Here is a 19005-nt window from a genome sequence, read left to right as displayed (position 1 = left end):
AGAGGAAGTAAAGTTGTCAAACCCTTTTAAAAAGCTGTGGCTCAGTCAGATTAAGAAATCAATATAATTGTCCCCTCATTTTTTATTCAGTAGTTCTAATGTAAAGATTTAAATTAAGATCTAAAGAATATTGCTATTGGCCAGTTTTAGTTCTTTTAGAACTTTAAACTAGTCAGCCACATTGTGAGTGCAATTATTTAGAGACTGAAGATATAACATGCTTTCCAGGGTCACTATAGTCCCCATGACTAAACGAAACTCGAATTCATCAACTAATGAAAAAACATTTAGCACATACAACATTCTTTTTTAGGCAGGAGGTGGCTGTTCAGATTCCATCTGATAACTATCATAGCAAGGTTCCCTCTCATATCTCACAAGATGCTTACCTTTCTTTCTCACTTTATACTCATGATTCATCTGGATATAAAATATAAAGATTTAAAACAATGGACCAATATTTACAAATTATTTTGGATAAGACCCAGTAATATGCAACCAGGATTTTATTGCCACCTTGTCTCAGGACTATCTCTGATTTTTTAAAATAATGCCATCAAATAAAGAGAGTTGTAGGTTCCATTGTGTGTTTGTATGTATGTGTGTTAGATTTGTTTTTGTATGTTTTGGGGTGAGAGAAGGTAAGAAAGGCAGAAGAGCTATAAAATAATTCTGCTATACATTGTGTGGATTTTGTAAATTTTCATGTTCAACAAAAATATTGATTTTCAAATGTGATTTTTTTTCCCATTCAGGACCTATAATTTCATTAATGATGGAAACAACCTCTATTAATACATATAGGCAACTGATCAGTATTTGAGAGTTGCCTGAGGCATCTAGAATTTAAGTGGTCTTAACTTAGAGACTCTAGGCTAGTTTTCTCTTTAAAAAAATCAATTAACTTGTTTCTTACATTAAAGTTCCAGGTATTTCCTTCTCTATCCTGCTTGCCTCACTCTAGAGTAGACATTATTTGACAAAAAAAAAAATGTATATATAAAACTATGTCTTTCTTGCTTCCAAACATTAGTTCTTTTTCTAAAGATGGAGATATAGAAGTCATTCTTCAAACCATTTCTGTTGCTATATATAATATTCTCTTGGTCCTGATCATTTCACTCTTCATAACTTCAATGTAGGTCCTTCCATGTTTTTAAAAAATTAAGCTGCTCATCATTTATTATGGTGCAGTAGTATTTCATCACAATCAAATGCCACAGCTTTTGGATAATTTTTGATAATGAGAATATCCCCTCAACTTCCAGTTCTTTGCCACCACAAAAAGAGATGCTATAAATATTTTAGAGCATATAGGTTCTTCCCTTTTTCTCTGATCACCTTAGAAAATAGACCCAATAGTGGTATTGTTGGGTTAAAAGGTAGACATGAGTTTATAACTCTTTGGGCAAAATTCTAGATTACTCTCCAAAATGACTGGATCAGTTCACAGTTCTACCAACAGTTTATTAGTGTCCCCATTTTTCTATGTCCCCTCCAACATTTGCCATTTTACTCATCATTTTAGCCATTTTGATAGGTGAGATGATATCTTAGAGTTGTTTTGATTTACATTTCTCTAATCAATAATGATTTAGAACATATTTTCATATAGTTAAATATAGATTTGATCTCTTCATCCAAAAACTGTTTGTTCATATCTTTTGATCATTTATCAATTGGGAAATGGCTCATATTTGACAAAGTTCTTTCTATTTTTAAATATGGGACCTCTATCTGAGAAACTCTATTAAATTTTCCTCCCAATTTTCTGCTTTCCTTCTAATGTTGGCTACATTCGTTTTATTTGCACAAAACCTTTTTAAATACATGTTTTCAAAATTATCCATATTACATTTTAAAGGTTACTTTTCCTTCCAGTTTAAGTTGCAACAACTGACAGTCCCTTGGGTTCAGAATTGGTGCTTTAATAAATAACTAAGAAGTTACTCCTTGATCCTTAAAAAAACTAAACTTATCAGTGAACACTGAAAATAAAGGAAGTTTTCTTACTAGAGATGGTCTTTTTTGAGAAAAGCATTCAGTATTATTCCAAAACTTCCACTCAGCCTTCTTTCTTTGGATATTCATCCAGGTCTTGCCTATTGCCAATCAAATTAGATTATATTTGTAAAAACAATTCAGCACAGTGCTTGGCACATAGGAAGCACTATAATAGTTCTTTCTTTTCCCTTCCCTTCCCTCTCTGCCCCTTCCCAGGAAAGGTGAACATTCCCTAATGATCTATCTCTTCTCTTCTCCCTCTCTATACAATTTTATTTGGTGATCTTATTACCTCTCATAGATTCAATTATCATCTTCATGAAGACTATTCTCAGATCTCTTTTTCTAACCCTAACCTCTCTCCTGACTTCTAGATTCACATCTCCAACTATCTATTAGATATCTTGAACTCAATATTTCCAAAATTGAACTAATTTTCCCCCCAAATCCTCCCCTCTACTAACTTAAGGTGGTTAATAAAATAATTGAAATAATTCTCCACTAATCCTACCATTCTTCTACATCTCTTGACCATGTGAACTAAGCTGCTAGACAAAGGAAATACTGAAAGTAATGAGGAGCTGTCCAGAGCTGAAATTCAGTCAGTAGACCAGGAGGAAGCTAGTCACAGACCTTAGTGCCTGAAAAAAGGGAAGTATGAACTTCCTGCTGAGTGAATCAAAGAATAACATTGGGTGATCTGGAACAAATCTGGATACATGGTTTTTTACATGCCTGGTATGATTCTTTACCATGCTTGCTAGTTCACCTCCCTGGATTATGACATTTTTACAATGCAAAACCCCTCTGCCCATAGACACCCTCCTCACACACACTCCTGTCTCTCTTCTTCCTTTCTCTCTCTCTGATTCTTACCTACTTGTTACCTGATTATCACTGATGCTTGGCTGTGTATGACTAACCTCTTATTTTTTTTTTACAATGCCAAGCCCCTCTTCCCATAAACACACACATCTCATACACAGTTAGTCATACATAGCCAAGCATTTTTCTCTCTGAAGCTGTTAGTGCTTCTCCTAGTACTCTTTACAGAAGGATATAAACTTAGCTAGTAATGCCTTTAGATTTACTTCTCCGAAGGGCAGGAGGAAGGGTACATGCTTCTTGCTTAGTCTATCTAGCAAGAATATATATTTTAGGGGGCAGCTGGGTAGCTCAGTGGATTGAGAGCCAGGCTTAGAGACGGGAGATCCTAGGTTCAAATCTGGCCTCAGACACTTCCTAGCTGTGTGACCCTGGGCAAGTCACTTGACCCCCATTGCCTACCCTTACCACTCTTCTGCCTTGGAGCCAATACACAGTATTGACTTCAAGATGGAAGGTAAGGGTTTAAAAAAAAGAATATATATTTTATTTTAATAAAATATATATTTTCTATAAAACTCTACAATGTTTAATTTATCTTCATACATGAAGGGAAAACCTATATCAATGATATATGTGTGAAGTAATGAAGTTTTATCTCTCTAATAAGGGTTTTGTCTAATCATCAGTTTGAGCTTTAGGGAAAGAGAAGAAATAAATGAAAATGTAGGTTCACATCCATCTAAATATCAGGGGCAGAAAGGAAGCTTCAGTAAGAAGCCTGATGACAATCCTTCCATATCACCTCAAACAGCACTCTGATATTGTTATTTTACTGGCATTGTCTTCTAAAACCTAGTAAAATGTCTTGAGCACAGATATAATCTGAAATGTCAGGTTGAGAAACTACACATTATGCAACCCCCTGAGAGCAGAACCCTGCCCAGTGCTCCAATCTGCTGCCTACACTGCACTCTTTCTACCACCTCCAAATTTCTATCTTTCAATATGCTTTGCTTCCTCCAAGGATCAGTATAACCTTTTCTGGAAAAGTCCTTTTGGATCTCAGTATTCTCTTCTCCAAATTTCCTTATATCACTCTCTGAGTACATACATGGTTCTTATCTCTTACCACCATACTTCATACTTATCTGTGATAATGTATAAATACATATTAGTAGTAGAAGGCAAATTCCTCAAAGTAAGTTATAACAGTAATTTTTAAAAGTAATTTGTATTCCAAGTGCCTAACAACACTTTGTACATAATCTATGGCTTTAAAAAATGTTTTTTGAAGAAATAGGTTAAGAGGCCTATTTCATTTAAAGGCTGCTCCTAGATTCCATAATAAAAATATTACTACTAAAATGAATCTATTCATTTCATGGTCCTTCAGGATTCTCAACTATAAAAGGAAGGGTTGGCCTAGATGATTTCTAATGTCCTTTCCAGCTCTGGATCTATGATCCTATGATTATCAAATACAAAGTGAAAACTATCATTTTGCTTTTTTGCACTGAAGTCTTCTAACACTGCTAGGTTTCTTATCAATGGGTAACTGAAGGCTCTGCTATGGTTTACTTTATCACATCATTAAGGAGAGAGTAAATAAAATAATAAGAAAGAAAAACAAAATGTGAAAACTGAAAAACAGTCAGGTAAACTTTGTAAACAAATGCCTATAAAGAAGCACACGGCAGGGTGTCTTAATGACTCACTATCATTTCAGCCAATATTTATTTTTAAAATTGGTTTAAATTTAGTGCCTGTGTGCCATGGTGATAGGTGCTCCATAAATAAATAGACTGATTAAATCCATCTTGGAAGGAGAGAAAGAGAGAGAAAAAAGTAGTCTGTCAGTCACTTGGCTCCTGCTCCAGCCCCAGGGAGAAGTCCGTCTAAGGGACATACCAGAGAGCCAAGAGATTGGAGAGACAAGGGAAAAGAATTAAGGCCAAATGCTCTGGGCACTCCTCTGCACTGGGAAAGTCATGTGGCAGCTGGGGGAGGGAGAAGAGTCTTGATTTCCCTGGAGTAGAATGTGGGGCAGGCTGGAAAGATCACCTCTGGAGATCTTTCCAGGGTGGGTGAGGGGAGGCGGGCTGTAAGTCTGCATTAAGTCAGTCAGCGTTCACACAGCATGCACAAGCAGCTTGGAACCATTAAAATATTTCACCCCAGTTAGGCTGAGGAACTCATATGCATAGTGGAATTTCTGCCTCCAATCAGCATAAAAATATTTAACTATAAACACCACAAAGCCAAGCCCCACAAGAGCCGGTTAAAGTTTATTCAGAACCTGAGAAGCTCCCCAGCCAGGTCTCTAGCACGGGACAAAACCAAACCTTCCTGGCTGCATACCTGCAGGGAAATTCCAGGCAGCAGTAGCCCCCCAGGTACGGTATTTGCAAACCAAGTTTCTGGGCATGAGGTGTTTTGGGTTATGTTCAAATCATCTGTGGTTCAAGTGTGAAAAAACCTTCCCTGAAAGCACAGCTGGCACTAAGGGGTACAAAATGTATTCTGAGAGCAAATGCGATAAAGGTCACCTGCATTATGGAGATGAAGATAATGGGGATGGTGGCAGGGATGGATTACAGTACAGCTATGAACTGCAAAACAAATCTGGCAAGAGCATCAGGCAAAATAAAAAGCTTCCAAACATACTCCCAGCTAAATGCAGAATTACTTACTGCAAGTGAGCTCAACTCCTTTATGAAGATTAACTTGAGAATCTGAGCAATATGTATGGACACATCAGAAAGATTTCAACATTAGTGAATTCATGCTGTTTTATGAATTAAAGTCCAGAATCATTTAAAATGTCTTTTTCTCTCTGCCTCACACTCAGAACAACAACAAAAGGAAAATGACAGCTCATATTCATATTCATGCAAAAGCATATTGTCAATATTCAAAATAAAAAAAGGAAACACTCAATGCAAATCATTTTTTTTTCTATTGCACTTGCATAATTGCCCGTGAAAGGGCCTTAAACCCACCACCAGGCATTATGACAGAAACTGATCCAGAACTTACAATCTTCTCCTCACGTATTCTATTGTTTTCTACTGGCAGGTTGCTGCCATTACTTCCTGAGGGTACAACACAGCCAGCGTTATGTACCTGAGGTGAAGGCATGCTCTGCAAAGGTTAAGACACACAAACACATCACACACAGAAGACATGAATGGGTTGAATACAAATTAAATCATGCAAGTTAGAAAAGCAATGCTGAAGTTTTCATTAAAAATGAGTCGTGCAGCAGCTGATTAGCACGATCTGAGCTGAGCCATGGATGGAGTTTCATAAGACCTTCAAAATGGAATTTTTAGCATCAAATCAAGTACAGTTATGTCAAAATCTTTTTTAAAAAATGTTTTCGTGATTCAAAGAATGTTCAGAGGACGAGTCTCTCTCATATGAAATAATATTTTATAACATAATTAATGAGAAGGACAACCAACCCCAATTATCTTCCCCCTCCAAATTAACCAATCAAAAACCACCACCAAGACCTCACAGGGGTGACAGAATAGGATTGGTGGGATGCTCTTCCATTCATGTACATGTTAAATATTGCTTGTTGATTAGTACAAATTACCATCTATTCCTTAAATAGCAAGGTTCTGTTTTGCTTGGGTCAGTGACGAAAAAGTGAAATATTTACCTCCTGGCTGAGAAGAGGTCTGGTTTCCAAGGGTGTCTTTTTCTTATGTTCTTCCTTTACAGGCATGAGAGGTTTGAAAAACTTTGGTGGCTGAGGAGAGAATGCTTTAAAAGGACTGACTGTTAAGGCATGAGGATTCTCTGAAGCACAACCTAGAGGGGGAAAGCAGAATATATAAGAAGTCATAATTAATATGGAGGCACACTAAGCACATCTCTCCCATTTCCCTCTCTTTTATTTTTTATTTTATCTTTTAAAGCCTTACCTTCTGTCTCTGAATTGATATCAAGTATCATTTCCAAGGCAGAAGAGGAGGTTAAGGGCTAGACAAGGCCGGGGAGGGGGGGGGGGGTTAAGTGACTTGCTCAGGGTCCCACAGCTAGGAAGTTTCTGAGGTCATATTTGAACCCAAGACCGCCCATCTTCAGGCCTGGTGCTCTATCCACTGGGCTACCTAGTTGCCCCTCAAAACTGAACTTTTTTATTGTTAAATTTCATTGTGAAATTTGTCTTTTTTCATTACTATAAATGGTAAGCAGAAAAGGTTGAGGTCAGAGTGATTTTTAATTACCTAAGGGAAACCCTAGCATTTGGATTTCTCTTTCTCTAAGTGGAAATGTTTAATTCTGATAATTAATTACTTAATTTCAGATCTACTTCTGTAAGAAGTCCAAAATACTGAGGCTTCCCTCTCCCACTCCCCATACTATGGCACTATTTCATCAGTGTACTGTAAGAAATTAAGAATGAATATGTTATATATAAGAAAGACTTCTGGTTAACCAAGAAATGAATATGCTAGTAATTGGATAGAAGTAAAGATATATTTAGTTAAGCATATAGAGAATATATATAATCACATTTTTTTTTCTAAAGGATTGCTTGATGTAGAAGACAATCAGAAATCAATCCTTCTAGAATTCATCTTTCAAAGAATGATTCAAGTCTTACCTTTTGTACAAATCCTTTCAAATCACTTTGCCTCACATAGATGTCTCTGTTCTCTGTACCCTAGAAATGCTGATTATTTGCATTATTCATCTTGGAAATTCATATATTGCCTTGGATTTTTATCTTTTATTTAATTGTTCTTGTGCATGCCCATCATCTCGAATTAGACTATAAATACCAAGAGATTAGGGGCCTTGTTTTACCTATTTGTTTGTTTTTTTCCATCCCCCTATTGGTGCCTAGCAGAGTGCTATGCACAGAGAAAGTAGTCAGTAAAAACTTGATGAATGAACAAATTAATTAATCCTTTCACTGGAAACAAAATAAGAACAGCTTTTACTTCTAGCTTTGCATTCATATTTCTGGTTCTCTTTACCATACCTTTCTTTCATTTGCTGCTTCTCCTTCCCAATACCATGATATTGGAGTTAGTATAAAGAGCTAATATTAGAAGTTTTTATGGTGTGCAAAGCTTTTTACCTGTTATTTGATTTGATTCTCACAACTTTGTAAAGTAGGTATTCTTATTATCCTCATTTTATAGATATTGAAATTGAGGCTTAGACAGGCTAAATGACTTGTCTTAAGTTAACACCTCTAGAAAGTATTTAAGGAGGGATTTGAATTTAGGTCCTCCTGAGTCCAGGAGAGCCAGGAGGTCTGGAATTCAAATCTGATCCTGGACACTTTGTAGCTATATGATCCTGGACAAGTCACTTAACCTTCATTGACTAGCCCTTCCTGCTCTTACTGTCTTAGAATTGATACTAAGACACAAGGTAAGGATTTTAGAAATAAAAAACAGAAAAGAAACAGTATTAGAGATATTTACATCTTTTTTTAAGCTTAATCCAAGGATGCTTTTGGAAGGACTTTAGGAGGAAGAACTTCAGAGCACTTGAATATGTTTTGTTAGGGGTACATTTTCATCCTTTGAAGGTGAGGCTAATCATAAAAAATAGTGACATGAGTTTCATTTTGTGATTTATAAACTGTTGCCTCATTAGTGATGAAAAGTAAAATGTTTTGTAAATATTAATTTCTGTTATTTAGATGTTACATTAGACCTCTTCAGCATAAAGAAATCAGATTAAAAAATTCTTCATTTCACATTCTTTAACACATAAAATATATGGAAAACCAGAAAAATAATTCTCTTCATGCTGTTCAAAAACAGCAATAAACAAACATGTAGGGTAATCCCACCGATACCTTCTTTAATCCTTCGAGGAGAATCTCTGGGTAAAGTACCATAACACGATACATCTTGGTAACTGGAACTACAGTCCGACATGTCTAAATGGCTTTCTGACCAACCCTATAAGGAAAGCAGAAATCATCCAGGTCAAAAAAGGGCAATGGAGTAAAGACTTACGAGTTCAAAGTGATATCAAGGTATTAGTAACAAAGTTAAAAGAGCTGCCTTTATCATATAAACTTACTTAGCTTCACTTGACTTTCAGGACACCTGGTAGCTTCTAAAAAGTCCTAGACTGAAACCTCTTTAAAAGGGCAGGGCCCCTAAGCTCTATCTGTGTAAGTTTGTGCTGTCTAAGTGCTTTGCTTTGCTTCTGGTAGACACCTCATAAAATTTTTCTTAATGAATAAAGACTATGCTATAAATTGTCCTTAATTCAAAAAAAATCCCTAGTAATTAAAAGACTTTGAACTCCTTTGAAATCATTTCCATTTTTCTTTAATAGCTCTAATACACATTTGTTCATATTCACAAAAAAACCATTCAGCTCCAATACAACACTGTTCTTGTGTAGTGCATTATATTATCAATTTAATTTATGGAGTTTTATCCTGAGGTTTTCCAGCCAGAAAACAGAAGAATAAAGAAGCTAATTGCCCTATTAAATTCACAGTAGAGAAGTGGGTGATTGCTAATGTGATTCTGATTCCTAATTCCGTATATTTTATGCCAGACTAGACCTTGTTTTCTTATTGGCAAGGTGATTTTTCTAAAGTTTTCTAATCAATAAACTCTAGTGGCTCCCTATTTCCTGGAGAATAAAATAGAAATCCATCTCCTTGGAATTTAAAGCCCTTTACAAGCTGGTACAAGCTACCTCTCCTTTGTGCATGCTATGGTCTTGCCAAAATGACCTCCTTACACATACATGGTACTTCCTCTCCTGACTCTGACCCCGCTGCCTGTAATGCATGAACTCTCTGCTCACCCCTGACTCTCTGAATCCCTCGTTTCTTTCTCAGCTCTGTAGTTCCCTCCCACCATCCCTAACTGAAAGTTCAGTCTTGGTATTCTCCAGAACCTTGCTAAGGGCCTGGTACAGAGTACAGAGAAGGCACTGCAGACATGTTTGCTGAATTTATTATTGAACACAGTCTTTAGGTGTTATCTTCACCTTATCATCTTCATCGCAGCCAGAAAGATCTTGTCGACTAGAAGATACCTAAAAAAGATAGGAAGTTTTATGGAATTGCCAATGAAAAAACAAGCCAGCATAACAGAAATCTCCCTATCAGATTGGAAGAAGGGAGCCATGGGGGAAGGAGGGCTTCTTTCAATAGTTTCAACTTCGTGCTATGTCTTCTGCTCAAAGGCTGGGCTACAAAGGTCTCCCCCTCCTATGACTACCTTCGGGCAGATAAAAGCAGGCAGCTGCTGCTCTGTTATGTTGGTTGGAGTGGTCTGGAGATGGGTGATATAGGGAGAGATAGAGCCAGGGGTTTATTGGGCTTGTGGTAGAGGATGGAGAGGTTCCTGGTTCTACAGCTGATGTGGTTTGGAGCCAGACAGCACTGGCATCAAGAAGCAAAGATCAGGAGTTTCAGCTGCAGGGCCATATAACTGGACCCCTTTCCAACTCCCTTCTCTTTCCCTTGTAAAGAGCTCAGGGGGCATGGCAAAAGGTGATTGAATAGAAAAGGCAAATAACTAGATCTTTCTCTTCTTCTGCTTCTGTCTCAAACTAAGCTTTGTGCCAGCATTCTAAGGTAATTTGAAAAGAATATCTTATTAAAAGGGGAAAAAGTGAATTAAAAATCCCTTCATTTTTGAGTGGGCTGGGTTACAATAGTCTAATTTGTACTATACAACCTGTCAAAGTTAGACATATTAGAAAATTCACATGCTTGTCAACCAGGGAACCAGTTCTCTTTCCATCTTGCTGATCCTTCAAAGAAAGGTCAACTGATAACTGAGGAAATGGAAGGTTGTAGCTTACATTATGAACATTTGGTGTACTGAGACTCCTGCGTATATGGCGGGCTTTGGTGGAAAGTGCTTCTTTGACAGTGACAGCCTGTGAACACAACATCCAGGTAAAGTAATAAGGATTTATGCTGTAAATTATTCTCTTTCTGTGTGTGTATATTATATATACACTATAAATATGCCTAACCAGGAAAAAAAAAACAAGTGAGGAAAAACCATCCTAATTTTCTATGCTCCTCTCCATATTTAAAGGTGAAGAATGAGACTTTTACCTAAATTTTTAAGTTGGTACATCCTCAAAGGGAAGCTTTTTCTCTCTCAAGACTGTGTCCATATCTCTTGGCTCTTTTGTTTTAGTCCCTTATTAAACTCATTCACTTCTTGAGCTTTAAGTATTACTCCGATATGAATGGTCCTACATTTTCAGGCTTGATTTCTCAACTATACTCTGGGCCTATGTTTATAATAATGTTTGTTTACATTGCATTTTCCTTGTAACAATCATAGTCAAATATTTGGGACAGATACTATTTTTTTTATTTTAATTTTTTTTAAACCCTTACCTTCCATCTTGGAGTCAATACTGTATATTGGCTCCAAGGCAGAAAAGTGGTAAGGGTAGACAATGGGGGTCAAGTGACTTGCCCAGGGTCACAAAGCTGGGATGTGTCTGAGGCCAGATTTGAACCTAGGACCTCCCATCTCTAGGCCTGGTTCTCAATCCACTGAGCTATCCAGCTGCCCCCTGGGACAGATACTATTATGGCTATTTTATACAAGGGAATGCTGAGATGCAGAGAGGCTATGAGTTGTTCAGATGCAAATGGCTCATAAATGGCAGAGCTGAAATCTTAACTCCTTTTCTGAATCTATTACTTGGTATCTCCTCCTGTATCTGGGACATCTTCACTTGAATATCCTGCTATCTCAAACTTAACTTGTCTAAAGCTTAACTCATCACCTTTCTATTCACTTTGCCATTTGTCTCCTTTTTTTAATTACCTCATTTCTGTCAGTGGTTATAATATCATGTTAGAAACCTTGAAGTCATGTTTGAATCTTCACTTTCTATATTCCACAGAGCTGATTTCCTTTTTGACTTCTACTCCCACCTCTATAGTTTAAGGTACTTATCACTTTGAGTATATTATTTCAATGACTTCTTCAGTTGGTTTCCTTGTTTTAAGTCTTTACTCCAAACTAGCTGCTGGATTAATTTTCCTAAAACATGACTTGATTGTACCTCTTATTCAAAAACCTGCAATAATTCTGTCTCCTGAATCAATTCCAAACTCCTTTACTTGAGTTTGAAGACATTACATCATCTTGCCTGCTTATACAATATGTGTCCTCTCTACTAGCAAGGTAGGTTTCCTCACTGTCTCCTGCACACCCTGTTCACCTCTACCTTCTTGTCTTTGATCATACTTACCCCTCCACCTCCTGGCATATCTTCTTTTAATTTCTTTACTTATATATGCTCATATCCTACATCTTCTTTGAAATGTTTTCTGAGTACTCTAGCCATACTTAATCTCTTCTTTCCCTGAATATTTTATTTATAATTATTACTTAAAGGTTTAGAACATTATAGTTTCTAACAAGTTTGGACTCAACTAGACTGCAAGCCCCTTACGAACAAAAGACAAGCTCTATGGATAGAAATATCAACAGATAATTGCTGATGGCTTTAACAAATTATAACATGGGAGCCAGTGGAGCATGGTGGATATCCAGCCTCAGTATCAGAGACACCTGAGTTCAAGTCCTCCCTTCTTTCCTGCCTTCCTTTCCCTTCATTCCTTTCTTCCATGGGGTCCTGGGCAATTCTGAGTGCTCCAGGCAATCCTCTAAAAATTAAAATTTGCAGAACATCTGTTGCATTGATAATTTTCTTAATGAAAATTCTCTAAAAAACCCCAAAACCTCAGCCCCCCCCACAAAAGATGCAGATTATCTATAAAGTGAGATTGAAAAGACTGAAGAATATATTTTTCTATGGGCTTTTAAAAAACAGAATGGATCCATATTCTGATTAGTAAAGAGAGATTAGGCTAGACACAGCCTCTTCTAGGTTCTTGCCTGATATGATTCTACATATTCAGAAATAACCTTCTTATTATATAACCAGTCTGACCACAGCTGCCAATCATACTGCTTTGACACTGTTGGAGTGTAAGGACTTTTTAAGTGACTGGCTGGATGACTGGAAGTCAGGATAGGAATAACAGAAACTGGGAATGTGATTTCACTGATAAAGCAAACTCTCAGATAAGGAAGCTCCTCTTACCAATTCAGGTTGGAACCTTCTCAGTAACTTATATAATCTTGGAGAACTATCTTAGGCACTGAGAGGTTAAGTGACATGGCTAGTTGGTCACTTAATACAGATTGCTCATATAGGCAGTATATTTCTGTTCATTATATTATACTGCCTCTCAAGTAAAAGTGAATGTAAATTTTTAGACACTAACTGTAATTAAATACCACATTTTATTGATCACTGGCAGTCACATTTCTAGTCAAGGAATAACAACTACCAGTAGTCCCATATGTGATAACCAAAGACATTTGGGCTCATTGTTTATTCTTTCCCTTCCTCTGGCTGAGGTCTACATAGTCCCTGATATATATATATATATATACATATACACACATATATATGGCAGAGTAATAACAAAGGAGAAAGAAGATGAAATAAAACTTGAATTAAATTTTTTATATGGTTAATACTTCAGTTAGGTTTTTTTTTTGAGAACAGGGGGTGTCTAAACTCTTTGAAAAAATAAAAGGGTCCAGGTATATATCTCTTTGTATTACTACTGCCATAAAAGACAATGTTGGCTTGTAACTTCTTAGGATGTTTTTACACACACACACACACACACACACACACACACACACACACACACACATACACACAGATGCACACATGGACACAATACATGACATTTGATGTCCAGCTGGATTCTTTTTTTTTTTTTTTTTAAATTTTTTTTTAAACCCTTTACTTCTGTGTATTGACTTATACGTGGAAGATTGGTAAGGGTAGGCAATGGGGGTCAAGTGACTTGCCCAGGGTCACACAGCTGGGAAGTGTCTGAGGCCGGATTTGAACCTAGGACCTCCCATCTCTAGGCCTGGCTCTCAATACACTGAGCTACCCAGCTGCCCCTCCAGCTGGATTCTTAATGAAGTTCTACAGACCTTCTGAACTTACTGACCACACCAGTGGTATCAAATGTTTTCCTTTCTGAGGATTCTGACACTTTGACAACATACTTTCTCCTTATAATTACAGCACGTGACTCAGCCCTTTATATCATTGAGCCTGAAGCTCTCCGACAGAAATTCCTTCAACTATGCTTCTCCAATTTCCAAAGTTTCTTAGCACTGTCACCTATTTTCTTCTCTTAGCCTTTTGTCTCAGAGGATCTCTTATTAAAATTAACATCCTTCCCTTCCAGCTTTATCTTTGATGCCATCCCTTCACTATCTTTAGGACTTTATTCCATAAAACACTGCTTTTGGATAAATATTTAATTTCTTTATTGGCTTACTTCCATCTGCAAACAATTATTTTCAATTCTCTACAGCACCATAAAAAAACCCCAAAAAACTTTCCCTTCATGTTTGTGCTTCCATCCTGATACTATCCCATCCCTTTCCTCCCTTTCTCAAAAAAATTTCTTGACAAAGAGATCTTGGCTCAGTGCCACTAGGGGATCATCATCATCCACCCTTCTCTTAAACTTTGAAATCTCTTTTTTAACCTTACTGATCTTCTGGTACTGCTTTTCAAAGGCCAAAGATTTTCTAATTGTCAAATTCAGTTTCCTCAGCCCTCATTCTCCAAGACCTCTGTGTAGTGTTTGGAAATTAAATTAACAAAAGGATTTATTGCTTTATTTTTTTTCTTTTATGCTGATTGCCCAACTACTTGCCTGCCGGAGCCGCTCTAGACTCAAAATGTTCTCCACCTGCAGTACACCTCGTGTGTACTTCTCAATATATGTTTCTCCATCCGATGTACCTTCATTTTCACTCCTTGCTGCCATGAGAGCCAAAGTTTCTCGGTCTTCTATCTCCTCTGTTGCCTGAAAAAAACCAAGAAGGTAACATTAGTCTTTAAATCTTGACTTTTTTTGGTCAAGATTTCATGAAATGGACAGGACTACATATTAAAATAAATCTGAAGAGAATTAAAATCTGACATCTCTGTAGTCAGCTATTAAATTATTGTTTCTTAATTTTCTTAATTTAATTAAAGTATTTGTGGAGCAATTATTGGAAATAGACTTAATCTTCTCATTACGCATGGTTTTAATTTGGGGTGTGTGTGTGTAACTGTGACCAATTTTTCAAAAAAAGCTATTAGATCAAAGGAGGTAAATAAATCCATACTGTATACCCAGCCCTTATATCATTTTTCCAATGAGAGGTCTTCTGTGATGAGAAATACAAATTTCAAAGGTGTTTTTTAAGCAAGTCAAAAGTTTTCAGTGATACAAGTGTTTACTGTGTAACATTACCTATAATAATGAATTAAATATACATGCTTTACATGCCAAATATTCTATCATACTGGACATTATATTGCATTAATGGAGAAATGATAAGAGGATAGGAAGAGATCATTTTAGAAGTAAATACAAGCTGTGAAAAAATCACACAAAAAGATGTTTGAACTCCCTAATAATAAATGAAACATATATTAATGAACTCTAATTTGCATATATTTACATGGATAATTAAATGGATAATATATATGGATAAAATAAATGGATAATTAAATGGATAATATATATTTAAATGGATAAAAATAGCAAAAAGGAGCCAAATTTAATATTGCCAGGATTGCAGGGAAACAGGCACTCTATTACACTGTTGGTACAGCTATGTACTGGCACAAATTTTTTTTCAAGAGCAATATGGCAACATCTAATGAGACTCATCATTAAAGTTAACCACATCCAGATTTGATCCAGAGATTCTATTGCAAAGATCTTATCCTTTTGAAAGGGTAATAAAAAGAAAAACCTTGCCTTCTGTTTTAGAATTTATAAGTACCAATTCTAAGAAGAACAGTAAGGGCTAGGTAAATGGGGTTAAGTGACTCGTCCAGGGTCACATAGCTAGGAAATGTCTAAGACCAAATTTGAACCTAGGCCCTTGACTCTGGTGTTCATCCAGTATACTACCTAGCTGTCCCTAAAATAAATATCTTTTTAGTCACTTGTTAGATTGCATGATTTTTAAGAAAATACATTTTGTATCATCTATATCAAATTGCTTTATCATCTCAGGGATGAGGGAGGGAAGGGAAGGAAGAATTTGTTACTCAAAATTGTTAAAAATTGTTTTTATGTGTAACTGGGAAAAAGTAAAATATTATTGAAAGAAAAAACCCACGGTAATAATTATAGAGAGCCAGCTCTATATTTTTGGGGGTCCTGAGTGGCGTTTAGTGGCATTGGATTGAAAAGACCAGAAACAGAAAACTGAGAACAGCCAGACTAATTGTTTAGCCCATAGCTGCTCCAACTTCATGGAGTTTTTTGAGTTTATTATATACTGGTTTCAAACAAAGAACACAAAGAAAGAATCACAGCTGTGAAGGGGTTACAAATCACATAAAACCCATTAAAGTCTAAAAAGTAGAGAGATAGGTACAGGGTCAAGGGCCAAATTCCAACCACCAATTAGTAGGGGGTTAATTCTGGGAGCAGAAATATATTTCATAGAGATTTTTACTAATTGAGTCCTGTCCCCTAGATTTACAGGACTGCACCTGGTCAGATAAGGTCTTGACTAGCTTTATCTGTCTCCAGCCTGATTATCTAAGTAATATATTTTTTAGAGTTCAGGCTTCTTAATTATCAAGGAGAAAAATGGTTAACTCAGTAGCTGCTGGTCTGCTAAGGACTCAAAGCTTTCCAATAAGAATATTAAGAAAAGGTGGGGATCTAAAAATGAGTCAAAAGAGGAGTCTCAGCTTTTTACCTTAGATGGCCCATTCTGTCTGCATCCTGACATGCAGTGCAGAAAAAATCATACACACAGTTTTACTTGCCGATGATTTTGTAATGGGATCCAGATAAAATATCTGTTACAGACTATTTCTCTAAATGACTCCCAATAGCCTCCTGGAGGGTCAAGTTGTTTTTGGATTAACCAACCTGCTGGTACCAGAGCTTTTCAGGGCTCAGGTGACCAGGACCAAACACAAAGACTGCCTCAGCCCAGATTGGTCACGTAGGGAATCCAGATAACAAGCCCTATCCAGACCCTATTTCTCCAAACGGCCTTCTACAAATAGTTTTTTATGTGTTTCTTTTATTCAATTAAGAGAAAAACAGTCTAAAGTTAAGGGTCTTATTTAGAGATTTATTATCTACTTGAGTCAATTGTTAATTATTGGTATCATTTTTAAATGTTATAACTAGAAGAAAAAGAATACAATTCAAAAATAAGTTTTTAGGGGGCAGTTGGGTACCTTAGTGGATTGAGAGCCAGGCCTAGAGACGAGAGGTCCTAGGTTCAAATCTGGCCTCAGACACTTCCTAGCTGTGTGACCCTGGGCAAGTCACTTGACCCACATTGCCTAGCCCTAACCACTCTTCTGCCTTGGAGCCAATACATAGTATTGACTCCAAGATGGAAGGTAAGGGTTTAAAAAAAAAAAAAGTTTTTAAATTTGTAGTTTTTATTTTACCTTTGGTATATTGGATACTATTTCATAAGTTACACCACAGGAATAAAAAATATTTTTCAATGATATTCTCCTCTTCAAACTTTGTGTAAAACTCTAGCAAAGAGAGAAAGCATAATTAAATGAAGTATACATTTCATATTCAAATATTTTTCAAGTTTTAAAGGCATTTTCAATGGTAATTTCTTTAATACTTTATAAAATCAAAATAGAAAATACTAAAACTATGATCTTTGGTCAATTTTTATAAACAATAAGGGTAGCAATAGCCTACTTGCTAAAAGATTTACAAGTTATCAAACTACTGCGTTTTTCAGACATTCTGTTTTTTAGTCTCCTTCCTTCCCTTCTGCTGTTCAGCTTTTGGACCCATCACTTTTTATTGCCAATAATAATAACAACTCACATTTACATAGGACTTTAACATGTCCAATGCACTTTGTATATATTGTTTCATTTGATTCTTATAAACAAGTTGAATGGCCACCAAGAGAGAGGTATGCAGAAAAGAAGAAAACATGTCAACAACAATTTTGGTGGTATCTTTGAGAAAGAGCTGGGGGCAGAAATGGAATGTATGCTTAAATTATTTGGAGTCGGGTCACCTGGGTTCTAGTCCTGGTGTCATTACTGACTTATTCTGTCACTTTAATCAAAGCATGTAAATATTTTTGTGCCTCATTTTCCCCTCCTTTTCTTAAAGGAGATAATAAACTATTTGCCCTGTCTACTTTAGCTATTGCTATGAGAATCTAATGAATCAAAGGGGAAGGAGTGGAGGGGAAGAAGCAGTTTGAAAACTATTAAGCACTACCCCTGTAAGCTATGTTCATTATCATCATTCAAGCTCTCAATCTCTTAGCTGGACAATAGTTTCCTACCTGATGCCCCCATATGGAGAAACTCCTGCCTCTGATCTATCTTCCACACAGCTGCCCAAGTAATTTCCTTAAGAAGGGTTTAACCAATTACCTCAAGGAGAAAAGATAAATTCCTCTAGTTGGCATTTCAAATATGGTCCCAAACTTTCTAGCCTTATTATAGATGACTCCCATCATGCCTATATACTATGGTCTAGCCCAACTAATCTTCTGTTTTCACATATGGCACTCCATCTCCTGGGTCCATGCCTTTCCATTGGCTGTCCCTGACAATGAATCAATCAATCAGCATTTATTGCTATATGCTAGGCACTGCGCTGAATGCTAGGAATAAAAAGAATGAAATAACATTTCCATGAGAAGATCTTACATTCTTTTGGGAGAAAACACAAGAACATATATAAGTATATAAAGATAATAAATGTAAATAAGATGAAATGAAAAATATAGGAGAGAGAAGGTGGGGGAGAAAGGTGCAGGGTGGGGAAGAAAGAGAGAGAGAGAGAGGAGAGCAGAGAGAAAGAGAGAGAGAGAGAGAGAGAGAGAGTTAAGTAGCAGATAGAAAGCTGAGCCTGGAGTCAGGAAGACCAAGGTTCAAATCTATTCTCAGACACTTAACTGGCTATGTGATGCCAGGCAAGTCACTTGGGCTCTGTCTGCCTCAATTTCAGTATCTGTAAAATGGGGATAATAACAGCACCCACCTTGTAGGGTTGTTGGGTTGCTGTGGGAATTAAATGAGATAACTGTAAAGCATGTAGTGCAGTGCCTGGCACAA

The 19005-nt window shown here is 36.6% G+C and overlaps 1 protein-coding gene across 1 annotated transcript in view; it reads right to left on the bottom strand.

Moving 5' to 3' along the window:
* KIF13A (kinesin family member 13A) overlaps positions 1 to 19005 on the bottom strand; it is a 226016-nt gene that overhangs the window by 10257 nt on the left and 196754 nt on the right. The window contains exons 32-38 of the mRNA XM_044667532.1: positions 17350 to 17442; positions 14579 to 14731; positions 10645 to 10722; positions 9823 to 9870; positions 8663 to 8768; positions 6500 to 6651; positions 5869 to 5973 (exon numbers count right to left, since the gene is read on the bottom strand). Coding sequence (XP_044523467.1) covers positions 5869 to 5973; positions 6500 to 6651; positions 8663 to 8768; positions 9823 to 9870; positions 10645 to 10722; positions 14579 to 14731; positions 17350 to 17442 — 735 coding nt within the window. The remainder of the gene's footprint in view (positions 1 to 5868; positions 5974 to 6499; positions 6652 to 8662; positions 8769 to 9822; positions 9871 to 10644; positions 10723 to 14578; positions 14732 to 17349; positions 17443 to 19005) is intronic.

This window comes from Gracilinanus agilis, chromosome 1 (assembly GCF_016433145.1).
Source record: "Gracilinanus agilis isolate LMUSP501 chromosome 1, AgileGrace, whole genome shotgun sequence".
Lineage (NCBI taxonomy): Eukaryota > Metazoa > Chordata > Mammalia > Didelphimorphia > Didelphidae > Gracilinanus > Gracilinanus agilis.
The sequence above is the reverse complement of the archived record's forward strand: the minus strand, read 5'-3'. Positions and strand labels throughout refer to the sequence as shown.